Raw genomic sequence first — 12,272 nt, 5'->3', positions numbered from 1 at the left:
GTTTTTTAGACAAACAAATCACAGGATTCCACACATTTGACAGTTTAAACCCATCTTCACATGTGTGGAATCCTGTGATTTGTTTGTCTAAAAAGCGGCCAAGTGCGAGTCGGACTCGCCCATGAAGGGTTCCGTATTTAGGCGATTTATGACGTATAAAAAAAAACTACTTACTAGATCTCGTTCAAACGTTCGGTGGAAGTTTACATGGTAATGTACATCATATATTTTTTTTAGTTTTATCATTCTCTTATTTTAGAAGTTACAGGGGGGGGACACACATTTTACCACTTTGGAAGTGTCTCTCGCGCAAACTATTCAGTTTAGAAAAAAATGATATTAGAAACCTCAATATCATTTTTGAAGACCTATCCATAGATACCCCACACGTATGGGTTTGATGAAAAAAAAATTTTGAGTTTCAGTTCGAAGTATGGGGAACCCCAAAAATTTATTGTTTTTTTTCTATTTTTGTGTGAAAATCTTAATGCGGTTCACAGAATACTTACCAAGTTTCAACAGTATAGTTCTTATAGTTTCGGAGAAAAGTGGCTGTGACATACGGACGGACAGACAGACAGACATGACGAATCTATAAGGGTTCCGTTTTTTGCCATTTGGCTACGGAACCCTAAAAACAACCTGTGACATCAAACTCGCGTAGTAGTATTGACTGAACCACCACGTGAATAGAACGTGTTATCGCAGGTTGGCGTATATTTCTACGACAACGGCCACGGAAAACTAGAAGATAACGACATTTTCAACCACCTATACTCTGGCGTTCAAATCCGAACCGGCAGCAACCCGGTCATCCGCGGCAACAAGATCTGGGGCGGGCAGAACGGCGGCGTGCTCGTATACAACGGCGGCCTAGGGCTGCTCGAACAGAACGAGATCTTCGATAACGCCATGGCGGGTGTGTGGATTAAGACTGACTCCAACCCGACGCTCAAGAGAAATAAGATTTTTGATGGGCGCGATGGAGGAATTTGTATTTTTAATGGAGGAAAGGTAAGTCCCGATTTTACTTCCTAAATTAAACTAATACTTGTATGTCGTTCGACCTGTGCCCAAATTTTAAAAACAAAATGATGACAATCCGTTCTGCTACAACTAATCGTTTTGACCACTGGTAATAGGATTCTAATGTGGTAGCTGGCTTTGAAAAGCTATTTATTTTGTCCTGATGTGCGCATAGAGCCATAACGCATTTATCGCTGAGGAAGCAATTATTGCTACAACTAAATTTATTATAAAAGCCTCGAATGTAGGTAAAATCGCCGCTATTCGTGTTAAAGTCTCCTTAACATGGAGGATATCCTTAATACATCAATGGCCATTCATTCGCATCTTTCTAACCCAAACTGGCACGCAATTCAAGTCGCAAAGCTAAAATCATGACTGTGACGATTATCTGGGTGGATCAACTATTTCTTGTTGTTATTCTGTCCGGTCAGCCAAGAGACAATAGTAGCATAGTTTGCTAGAAGACATTGTCCACCGTGACCACCTTCTTCTGACACGCTTGGTAGACGACCCTCAATGGAAAGGGTTTATAAGTATCACCAAAAAGCGTGTTTGGCGAATTTAAATGCCTATAAATCAGGTTTTAAAGAGTGACCCAGGAGAACGTAACCGTGGCAACGAGTGATAAGAAAAAGTTGATTTACCCGAAATTAAAACTGTTGTGAGACATGCTAACATTGATTTGATTGATTGTCGTGAACGCTGCTCGCACTGTTAGTGCTTGAGAAAGGAGACCTAGGCTCTCCGAAACATGTCGCGCGAGTGACTTAAAACAAGTGAGTCTAAACCGTAAAATTATTCAAAGTTGATTTACCCATCTATTTTCGTGAACAGGGAGTATTGGAGGAGAACGATATATTTCGCAACGCGCAAGCGGGCGTGCTGATCTCAACTCAGAGCCACCCGGTGCTGCGGCGCAACCGCATCTTCGACGGGCTCGCGGCCGGCGTCGAGATCACCAACAACGCCACCGCCACGCTAGAACACAACCAGATCTTTAACAACAGATTTGGAGGTAAGATTTATTTACTTTCACATTATTTCTTTTGCTTCTGACGACGTCTGACAAGGTTTTGTGCAGCCGTATAGTATAGATATGTCGGCGACCGATCGTAAAGATCTTGTGTAATGTTTTGACGGTAGTCACATTAAACCAATAGCTATCTATTAAGTAGGATAGATTTATTAGGTTGCTTAAGAAGCCCGAAGGGCAAATGGTCCAGAAGTCGGCTCCAGGGAACGAGATAATGATTTTCACGTTTCACGATATATGTCTAGGAATTTTATTATCTGGCGGATATATCAGTCGGCCACTGACTAAACTAGATTTTTTTTTACTAAAATAAATTCAATAGTTACAAGGTCCATGGAATGTAACGTAAAACTGGAACGTTATATGCGTAAACACGAAAGTTGGGCTGCCCATTGCACACATTTAGCCATTTCAACAAGACAAGCTCTGAAAAAAAAATATACTCCCTTTTTTTCTTTTATAGTTTCAATGAAATAAACTCAATTTGTGTTTACTTGATTTATTGTAAAAAGTCAATAGAATATTGATTACTAACCTATTTCATCGTAAATTGTCATATTTGCTTGCTTGAAAAGAGATAGGATACTTGCTAAGTATTTTAGAAAGCATTTTTTTGGCTTTATTTGTTTCTAATAATGTCCCATTCTTTTCAGGCCTTTGCCTAGCATCTGGCGTGTCGCCATTAATACGAGGCAACAAAATATTTAGCAATCAAGACGCCGTGGAGAAGGCGGTCGGCGGCGGCCAGTGCTTGTATAAGATATCGTCGTACACGTCGTTCCCCATGCACGATTTCTACAGGTAACTTTTTATAGCATTGATATAAAGTTATCTTTACGATTCAGTATTTTATAAAGTCGCAAATTTTCTATTCAGTAATTTTTTAGAACGTCGCAATAGTTACAGGCGTTTTCACAAGAGCTGGCACGAATGGAATGAATGAGTAAATAAAAATTATATATATCTGTGTATCACATTAAACAATAAAATTGTGGCTCTGACTGTATACCGATACAAGGCTATAACCGCGAAAAACGAAGTTCGCAAATTGCGGGCATCTTTTTTTGTCACTCTAATTACGCCTTTATTGAAGTAAAAGAGAAAGATCCCAGCAAATTGCGAATTTCAGTTTTCGCGGTAGCCCAGGCGTCATTAATACAATGAAAGTTTCGTACACTCCATTCGTGCCAGTTTTCGTGAATCGACCTGCACTTTAGGTTGTTGATACAATTAAGTAATCACTCAGAAATCTTATTACAACAAGATAAGTTCTAGAAATGTTAAGTGTGTCACTATATTTAACGTACAGTAGGGCTAAGATGGCCGGCTCTTTATCATTTGTCACCATGGCTGTCACGTTCTAACAAATATGTAAGTGCGAAAGTGACGCATAGCATAACAGGTGATAAAAATGCGACTATGATAGTTCAGATAGGTCAGAATGCAGCAGTGATGTTATTAATCCGTCAAATTTATTTTAGGTGCCAGACTTGCAACACGACAGACCGCAATGCCATTTGTGTCAATTGCATCAAAACGTGCCATCAGGGACATGACGTCGAATTCATACGCCATGACAGGTCAGTACATTAATTTTGTATTTTATATGAAGTTAACACATTCATTGCCACCCAGCCAAACAAGACATGGGCGCCAGGCCACAACAATTTCGTCATATAAAGCTGTAGTACCACGATCCCGACTATTGTCGGGTTTTCGGCACTGAATGTGTTAAATAACAATCAATGGTTTAACTAGACAATCATAAAGCGAATTGGAGCACTAAAGCTTGTGTTCTTTATCCAGATTTTTCTGCGACTGCGGCGCGGGCACACTGTCGAACCAGTGCCAGCTGCAGGGCGAACCCACGCAGGACACGGACACGCTGTACGACTCCGCCGCACCCATGGAGTCCCACACGCTCATGGTCAACTGAGCCCCTTGTCCACTGTCCAGGGTCCGGCAGCTGAACCGAGACGCCGTCACGCTGTACTCTACCTCGGACGAATTATTTTTATTACCTAAATCTTCACGTTGTACATGTCATGTCGTGAGTCGCTAGTATTTGTAGGGCGCTCTCCGCGCCCCCGATTCGCATTCGTGTAAACCTGTTAAAATAATTAGGTACTAGTTGAACGATTGCTGGTATTTCGACGTTACGCTGTCTGTATATGTAGGGGCATTTTTTTAATCATCTGTACTTAATAATTATGTATTTTGTCGAGTAGTATCATGCATTCCCAAATTGTAATCGTACCATAATCTCAAAAATCACATTGATATATTAGAATAATGTTATTCGTTTTATAAGATGTACTGGTAGCAGTGTTTACATTATAATGTCTACTATAGTTTTGTAATCATGAGAAATATTATTTTTAGTGCTCCATCACTCTAAATTTTTGATTGCTTAATCAATGTTTTATACTATATTATTTGTGTTTAGCACTTTGTTTTGAAGCTACCATTTTTTGTTTCTCAACGAATAATGGACGAGTTCAATAGCAGGGATGACTGTGTTTTTAAAATGCCATGTAAAATATGATACCTTCTATAGTCCAAAAGTGCTAGAAGATAGACAGATAATGTATCCTCGTATTATTATTTAGTACCTACCAAGATTTGGTTCTCGATCTGGCGACTGCGGACGTCAGGATAGCGTTTAGTAATATTTGCTGTCCACATTTTTATTGAATTGACGACACTTATTATATTTGATTTGGGGGCATTTATACCTCTGCTCTCCTGGCCCGGTGGCGGGAGCTTTGGTTAATAAAGATATGTAAGTATTGTTTGGGGTACAGCCGCGGTCGCGGCCGGACAGTCGCGGACGCCAGGCGCGGCGCCATTTTAATCTCTCCATTAGGAGTCTGCCTCGCCTAACTATTTTGGCGCTCCTAGTGCGCTTTGTAAATATTTATGTCACACAATAATCGAAACGTAGTAATTAATGTATTTGTATCATTATATTTTTATTATTGATCACAACATGTATGTTTAATTATGGTTAGGTCGTCGTATGCTCAGAGCGGAGCCGCCGCGTTGCGGAGTGCGGGCCGGCCGGGCCCACGCCCGCTAGTGTATAATTAGGATGCAAATTAAAAGAACGAATGTGCGTATTTAAATGGAAAAGATCTTAGGTACAATTGATATTTTATTATATTGTTAATTTAAATTTGGTATTGATATCGATCGAGAAGCAATGTTAGGAACTGGGAAAGGCCGAACGTGAGCGGCTAGAGTGCTGATAGTGATAAGTTAGCCGGTAAGCTATAATGAAAATCTAAATTACTCAGTAATCACTATTGCAAATTTCGAATTGTTAAATCGTCTCTCCATAGCACGGTATGTTCTGAATCTGCTTTTTTATAATCCTCAATCTGTGATCATCGCTAAATATGTAAGTGAAAATAATTTAGTTGGTCCCCACTACAGTACTATGACATTATTATTATAACATCAAAATTATTGTGGCGCTGATGCTTTATATAATTGAATGTGAAAAATTGTTATTTATTGAATTGTCAGTATGATCTTAATTTATTGAATTCAAATCTGGATATTTTGTTTATACATGAAGATACCACTGTAAAAGCCGTGATATACATCATATAATATTATAAATTGGCATTTTATTTACTTTGTTTTTTCCCCTTGATTACTATAAAATTGATCCATTAGTGCGACTGTACCATTAGAGATAAAACGGCTCCGCTGCGCTGCCTGTGGCTGGTCTGTGGGTTACTACTGGTAATAGACTAATGTGTACTCGTATGTAGGGATGGTATTCCACCTGTCCAATATTTGATCAAATGTGCATGTGGAATACCACCCTAAGGAACAGTCCGCATCAGATGCACGCCAGGTGTTCGAAAAAGACACCTAAGACCCAGCCATACAAACGAAACATCCAAAATTTGTCACTGAAATTTGAACCTAAATTGTAGGCCATAGAGTTGATTTACGTTGTTTGAAAATTTAACGAAACGGCAAAAGCGACTGTTCCGATTGAACATGGTCTAAATTACAAGGAACTTGAATAGGTAGTCTGTGCAGAAAGAGAAGAGTCGTAGAATGTATTGGATCCCATACATTTCACGACTCTTCTCTTTCCGCACAGACAGACTACTATAGGTAAGACTGGGCCTTAGGAAGTTAAACACAACTTCGATGTTATGTATTTTTCAAACTCGATGGGTAGACTCAATATAATTTAAACTTATAACCTAATCGCACAAAATTGTATTGAAAAGACACCCGTCATCTCACAAACTTTGCTACGTCTAATTTGCTGACTGTACGTATGTGTAAGATTGAGCAGTCTTAACCCTTCGTATGTCTAAGCACTGATGCACCCTTGACTGTTCTTATTATTCCGTCGATATAACTTTATGCACCCCAGCCGAAACAATGGACGGTTCTATAATTGAGGAGCCTTTTAGCTGCCGTGTCATTTTTTTAGTGTTTTTGTAAACTACGAAACTACTTGCAAGAGGGGCTTTAACTCAACTTTAACTACGTTCTTTACCTAGGCATAGTAAGGTAAACGTACTAGTGCTCGACATGCTAATGCCCAATAGATGGCACCCTGCTGTCACCTCTATTGACAATTAAGTTTCAAGTTGACATTTATACTGGGACCGCGTCAAGCAACAGTACGTTTACCTTACACAATTGTGCCAGTTGTGGACCGATTTGGATGTTTTCGTTTGCAAGTTGATCCCGTTGCAACGAAGTCAGTTCAAAAAAATAACACAGGAAAAAATCAATGAAACAAACACTCAATCAAAACAAATTATCTATTTAGACTTTTGTATATCTATTTACACATGGCCACTTGATTCATTTAATCATCATTTATATCCTAAAACCTATGATTATTAAGTACAATTTCTTTCGTGTAAAATAAAGACGATTGATTGATTAATACTAAATTGATAAAAATAAATGTGAAACTTTGATCAGTTTGCTTGTTGGGTGTACGCTCGCAACAGTTTTTGACGCGGAGACCGTCTTCGAGGCGATATTATGTGTATCGCTTTGAGTGGGGTATTCGCTTTTTTGAGATCGCTAGAACATGTAGGTGTCCTTAAACTTCTTGGTGTACAGAGAGGCTTCCTCAAGGCAGGGGTCATGAACGGAGTAGTTTTTACAGGTAAAGGTTGTGGGGATACTTTTCTTATAGGGGCTGTAGTCTTTCTACTCAAATGAAAAGTATCAACTGTATCTTTACTTTGGCTCCCATATTGGCGGTGAGATTTCGGAGGCACGTTTGGAGGAACATCTACATTTCGGTGAGTTCGAATAGGAATACCAGGAGCAGAGCCTTCAGTTACATTTGATTGCACTTTTGGTCTAACATGAGCTATTAACTTCGGCTGCTTATTCAATTGATTAACATTGACCCGAGGTCTCCTTGCAAAGCCAGAATGCGAGTTTTTATCGCTCCGTCCTGATGATTTGTCAGATCCAGATTCAAAGAGTTTGGCCTTGGCCAAAACTGCACCTGCATTCTGTTTCCTCAGTTTATTAACCGAAGGCCTACCAGAGAGACCTGTGCTGTCCATCTCGCCTGTCTTATCCATAAAGAAAGCTGCAGCACTCCGCCACTTCTGTTGTGAATTAGAAGGACTCTTTGTGAATTTTTTGAGATTTCGCGTTGTAACGTTTTGGTAAACGCCAGATTGATTCATTGAGGTATTCGATTTTTCAGTTGAATTCAGAGTGTTATTTGTAGAGTTGTCTGACGCTGTTGCGTCCCAGCTATTAATAGTAACATTCAGAGATCTGCGCGTTGGACCTCTCTTAAATGATTTATCTAGATTATAATCAGAGTTGAGACTTATTCGTTTACGCGACTGATACTTTTGACTAGAATCAGTGAGCGATTTGTCTGATAGTGAGGCATTGCTCTCATTAGACTTTGGTGTCTTTGGTGCAGCTAAGTCTGGTTTGGCCGTACTGGTACGATCCCGACGAATCAGTCCCACGTAAGGATAAAATCTATCTGCGATTTGACTAGCTTGTGACGCCACAGAAGCGTTCCATGACTTATGCCTAGTAATTTTTGGAATGTTCTCTTTAGATCGGCGTCGTATAGAGCCGATTTTCCGGGCGCTCGGAGATCTTATTACCTTTGCCTGTTCATTGGGTCGTATTTTTAATTCCTTACTTAAACGTCTTGCTAAATGATCTGACGTTGGACAGTTAAGCATCGCTACTTCCTCCAAAGTTTGCTCGTAGACACTCTGTACTTGTTGCAACGGCTCGACTCTAGGTATGACATCAGTGAATTCTCTAGACAGTCTATTCTCAATGGCGGATACTCGACTTTTGATTTCTTCATATTCCTGTTTAGATATTCTGACATAGTCTTTGTCAGGTTTCTGGTCTGGTGAAAGGTCGATAGTGTCGTGAGCACTGAACAAACGTTCAGAGGAAGTGAGCAGGTCTTCACTGCTGGCACTTGTTTCGGAATTTTTCATATTGGAATTAATTACTGGGGTGCTTCTTGCATCCATTAAACTCAGCCTTATTCTCTTCCTTTCGGTGATGCCCCTGTTAATCAAACAAGTTAATTAATAAAGTAGTATCTCACAGACCACAGTAGGTAGAATAATAATAGATGAATTACATTTAATACCAATTACTGTTACTTACATTTTCATTGGAGTAAATGATAGTTCTTTCTGAGGGAGATTCTTCTTTATCTCTTTTCTGTAAAAGACATAAAAAGTTTATAAACTGTCAAACACTTTCAGTAAATTTAATATACAATCATAAGGAAACCTCACTTGGTTTTAGCTGAAAGTCCCTCATAGCTATCAAATTTTCGTTTGGACGCCGACTTGCTCAATATAGGAGTCTTGCCATTCTCGCACACAGTAGCTGGTGTATTCACTCCTCCGGACACCATCTTACGCAGCCCACTCAACATGCCTAGAACAGAAAACATTTTAGAACATTGTTATAGATTGAGTTAACTTTTTAATTAATCTGCAAACTTACGATTAAGGGACCCACTTCGTCTCTTCTTTCTTTTTGCTAAATGCGCTTCTGTGTCATCATCTAACTGTGACATAAGGTCATCAGTCAAAAGACCAATATGTTGAGAGTTTTCTATAAATATCTGAAAATAAAAAAATATTTAAAAGGGGACCGAAAAATATGAGGGGACTTCGTGTTAAAACAACAAAACATTTGGAAAATCCTGGACAACAGGATTTGAGGATTTCATCCCTTCACATCAAAAACTGTAATTAATAGCTGCATTTATAGCTAATTAAAAGTATTAAGGTCCTTTTTATTTGTGTGGTAGTTTGATATTCACCTTGACTAAAGCAACATGGTGCTCCAATCTCTGAGCAGACGAGGCAGCAGGTAAAGGCATAATGCTAGGAGCCATCACTATCGCCAGGTTGGAAGAATCCATCAAGTTCTCTTTGTGCCGCGATGCAATATAGTTGAGCAGCTGAAACAACAATTTTAACAGTAAATTAGTGTTTTTGCATCTGTAGGTTTCATCCCCCTAGGGCAGTGTTTTTCAATCTTTTTCATGACGCGACCCCCTTTGTTTAAACAAAATATTTCGCTTATGTATTGCCTTACAGCTGGTAGAGGCTTCTGGGGGGCCCGGGGGGTCGCGACCCACAGTTTGAAAAACACTGCTCTAGGGTGTCACAATGCCTCTATAGGGGGATTGTAGGGCCCAAGTAAAAAGAAAACAGCTGAGATTTGTCATAGTAAAGGTTGAAAACCACTGCAGTGAAGTGTATGGATTATTGTTGGTATTAAAAAAGAAATTATATTAAAAACTTTATAAAAAAAAAATTCTGCTACAAGAGGTTGGTCTAGCTTTGACTGATTAAGTTCAGCTTCATAAATATTTCACCCTGTAATAAAATTATCAACAAAAGGAAATATTTAAAGCACTGCTGTAAAAATATACCGGTTATACCTCCATAATGTAATGCAGCAGGTGAACATGTAATACAGGTAACAGCAGCAATGTGTGCAGGAGCGGTTTCAAGGCATCATCACCAGCTGTGACCCTACAGCGTAGGAGTAAGTCTTGCACTTCTGCACTGATCAGTGGCTCTGGTAAACAGCGCAAGTAGAGCTTCAGTACACTCGCCACATCAACCGGATGATGTCCTTCTGATACACACCCACCGGCATCTAAGAGTCGCTGGAACGTCGAAAAAAATTACATACTTTAGGAAAAACCTTAACCTTTGGAATGCCGGAACGCGGATCCACGTTAGTAGGTATCGAACTCTAATTGTTAATTGATTAGAATTCAATACTTACTGCGCGGATCCACGTTCGCATTCAAGAGGTTAAATTCTAATTGTTATATGCAACATTTACTCAAGACAATACGGTTAAAATTGAGTTAATGGCTTACCTTTATATCCTTTTGGCGAGTTTGAGACCCCGCTTTACGAAATAGGCCCTCGATATGGGCGTTAGTACGAAGAACTGCTGACATTTCGTTTACCACTAGCGGTACACACAAATTACTCCCACAGCAAATAACACTGCCCGATGGCACTTTTGCCAAAGGAGCTCCGAATACCGTTTTGTGTTCCTGTAAACAAATATATGTGAGTCAATAAAACAAGTCATTTATTTGCTATTGGACACAGACTGTTGATGGATTCATACCTTAACATTTTTCAATATGATTTTCTTTAGCCTGTGCTTTAATCCAGCCTTCTTCAGTTCACCAACTATTATTGATTGTAATTTAGTATGATTAATCCCATCTGATATAATCATTTTGTTTATTTAAACAAATTAATTACAAATTTCAATGATTATTTCAAACGTTCATATTCGTTACTAAACGTTCCAATGCACGATGTTGAGATTGTTGAAAAAATAGGTACAGAATTACAGATACATTTCAGAATAGATAAATGATTGTTTTTTCTATGTTTTATAGAAATTTATATTGAATTTTAACTGAAAAATATTAATTTACATGTTATTTGTTAAATATATTTCGCAATTTATAATTCGTTATACAAAAGATTGAGTTTCATGCAGCGTAAAATGGATATTATTCGTTGAGAAATAGTGCACATCAAAGAGTAAAGTAAATATTAATTTACATGTTATTTGTTAAATATATTTCGCAATTTATAATTCGTTATACAAAAGATTGAGTTTCATGCAGCGTAAAATGGATATTATTCGTTGAGAAATAGTGCACATCAAAGAGTAAAGTAAGTATATGCCTTTGAATATTGTTATTTACTTTAATTAAAAATCATAAAGTATTATCTATTTTTCACCTAATTGAATATATAAATAAAAAATAAATAAATATATACATGGAACATATTATTATATAAAGTAATAATTTTTGTTCATTTTTGAACGAATCAAGTGTTACCACTTTTGACCATTTCCCATTAAAGTGGTAAAATGTAATTCTTGCTATTTGTGCTGCGAGAAGGCGAAAATCATTGTTTTTTCAGTAGAACCGATCGGATAAGGAACACAGAGCTGCGCTCCAAAACTGGTATCGCAGATGTGGGTGTGAAGGCCGCCAAGCTCAAGTGGGATTGGGCGGGCCATATCTGTCGGATGCACCCGGACAGATGGGCCAAAATAGCGACCGACTGGGCACCACAGATCACCCGAGGCAGAGGCAGACCAAAAATGAGATGGCGAAACGACCTGGACTCATTCTGTGGCGACTGGCGGGAACATGCACAAAGCCGTGACGAGTGGCGAAAGACAGGGGAGGCCTTTGCCCAGCAGTGGGACACAATATAGGCTATACAAAAAAAAAGTAAAAAAAAAATATTCCTTAATTTAACAACAAAACTTGAAGGAATAAGAATATTTTGTGATGGGACATGTAGATGGGTACGGTACAAAAGGATATTTTTTCGATTAGGATATTATGCGCTTTAACTATAGCTGGTCAACCAAATCTTGTCAGTAAAAAAAGGCGCGAAATTCAAATTTTCTATGGGACGATATCCCTTTGCGCCTACATTTTTCAAATTTGCCGCCTTTTTCTACTGTCAAGATCTGGTTGACCAAGTATATATTTTAAAGCCTGTTTAATAATCTCTTGAAGTTAAGGGAAATAAATAAACATTATATGGTAGCCCCTTTTTACTCATCCGTCAATGTAGGTTGTCATTTGTCAAAATTGCAAACGTCAACTGCTTCCTTTCCTATTGGGAGGATA

The 12,272-nt window shown here is 38.7% G+C and overlaps 2 protein-coding genes across 3 annotated transcripts in view; one reads left to right on the top strand and one right to left on the bottom strand.

The window, feature by feature from the left end:
- LOC134655918 (F-box only protein 11) overlaps window positions 1–5,686 on the top strand; it is a 28,921-nt gene extending 23,235 nt beyond the window's left edge. The window contains exons 10-14 of the mRNA XM_063511423.1: window positions 709–1,014; window positions 1,864–2,044; window positions 2,716–2,863; window positions 3,544–3,642; window positions 3,869–5,686. Of these exons, the coding sequence (XP_063367493.1) occupies window positions 709–1,014; window positions 1,864–2,044; window positions 2,716–2,863; window positions 3,544–3,642; window positions 3,869–3,998 (864 nt within the window). The 3' untranslated portion in view covers window positions 3,999–5,686. The remainder of the gene's footprint in view (window positions 1–708; window positions 1,015–1,863; window positions 2,045–2,715; window positions 2,864–3,543; window positions 3,643–3,868) is intronic.
- A 1,233-nt stretch (window positions 5,687–6,919) lies between these two features.
- Window positions 6,920–10,902, bottom strand: LOC134655689 (uncharacterized). Of its 2 annotated transcripts, none has more exons than XM_063511144.1 (8): window positions 10,730–10,902; window positions 10,470–10,652; window positions 10,020–10,250; window positions 9,393–9,533; window positions 9,086–9,191; window positions 8,857–9,001; window positions 8,723–8,779; window positions 6,920–8,620 (listed from the first exon to the last, which is right to left on the bottom strand). In XM_063511144.1, exons 1-8 carry the CDS (start codon window positions 10,841–10,843, stop codon window positions 7,024–7,026), a joined length of 2,574 nt encoding a protein of 857 aa, XP_063367214.1. In that variant the 5' UTR covers window positions 10,844–10,902; the 3' UTR covers window positions 6,920–7,023. The 2 variants fall into 2 exon arrangements, with proteins under 2 accessions (XP_063367214.1, XP_063367213.1); XM_063511143.1 differs by having other exon boundaries at window positions 6,921–8,620; window positions 9,071–9,191.
- Window positions 10,903–12,272: the final 1,370 nt, after the last annotated feature.

Source organism: Cydia amplana, chromosome 17, assembly GCF_948474715.1.
Source record: "Cydia amplana chromosome 17, ilCydAmpl1.1, whole genome shotgun sequence".
NCBI classification, from domain to species: domain Eukaryota; kingdom Metazoa; phylum Arthropoda; class Insecta; order Lepidoptera; family Tortricidae; genus Cydia; species Cydia amplana.
Note: the sequence above shows the minus strand (reverse complement) of the source record. Positions and strands in the feature narration are given on the sequence as shown.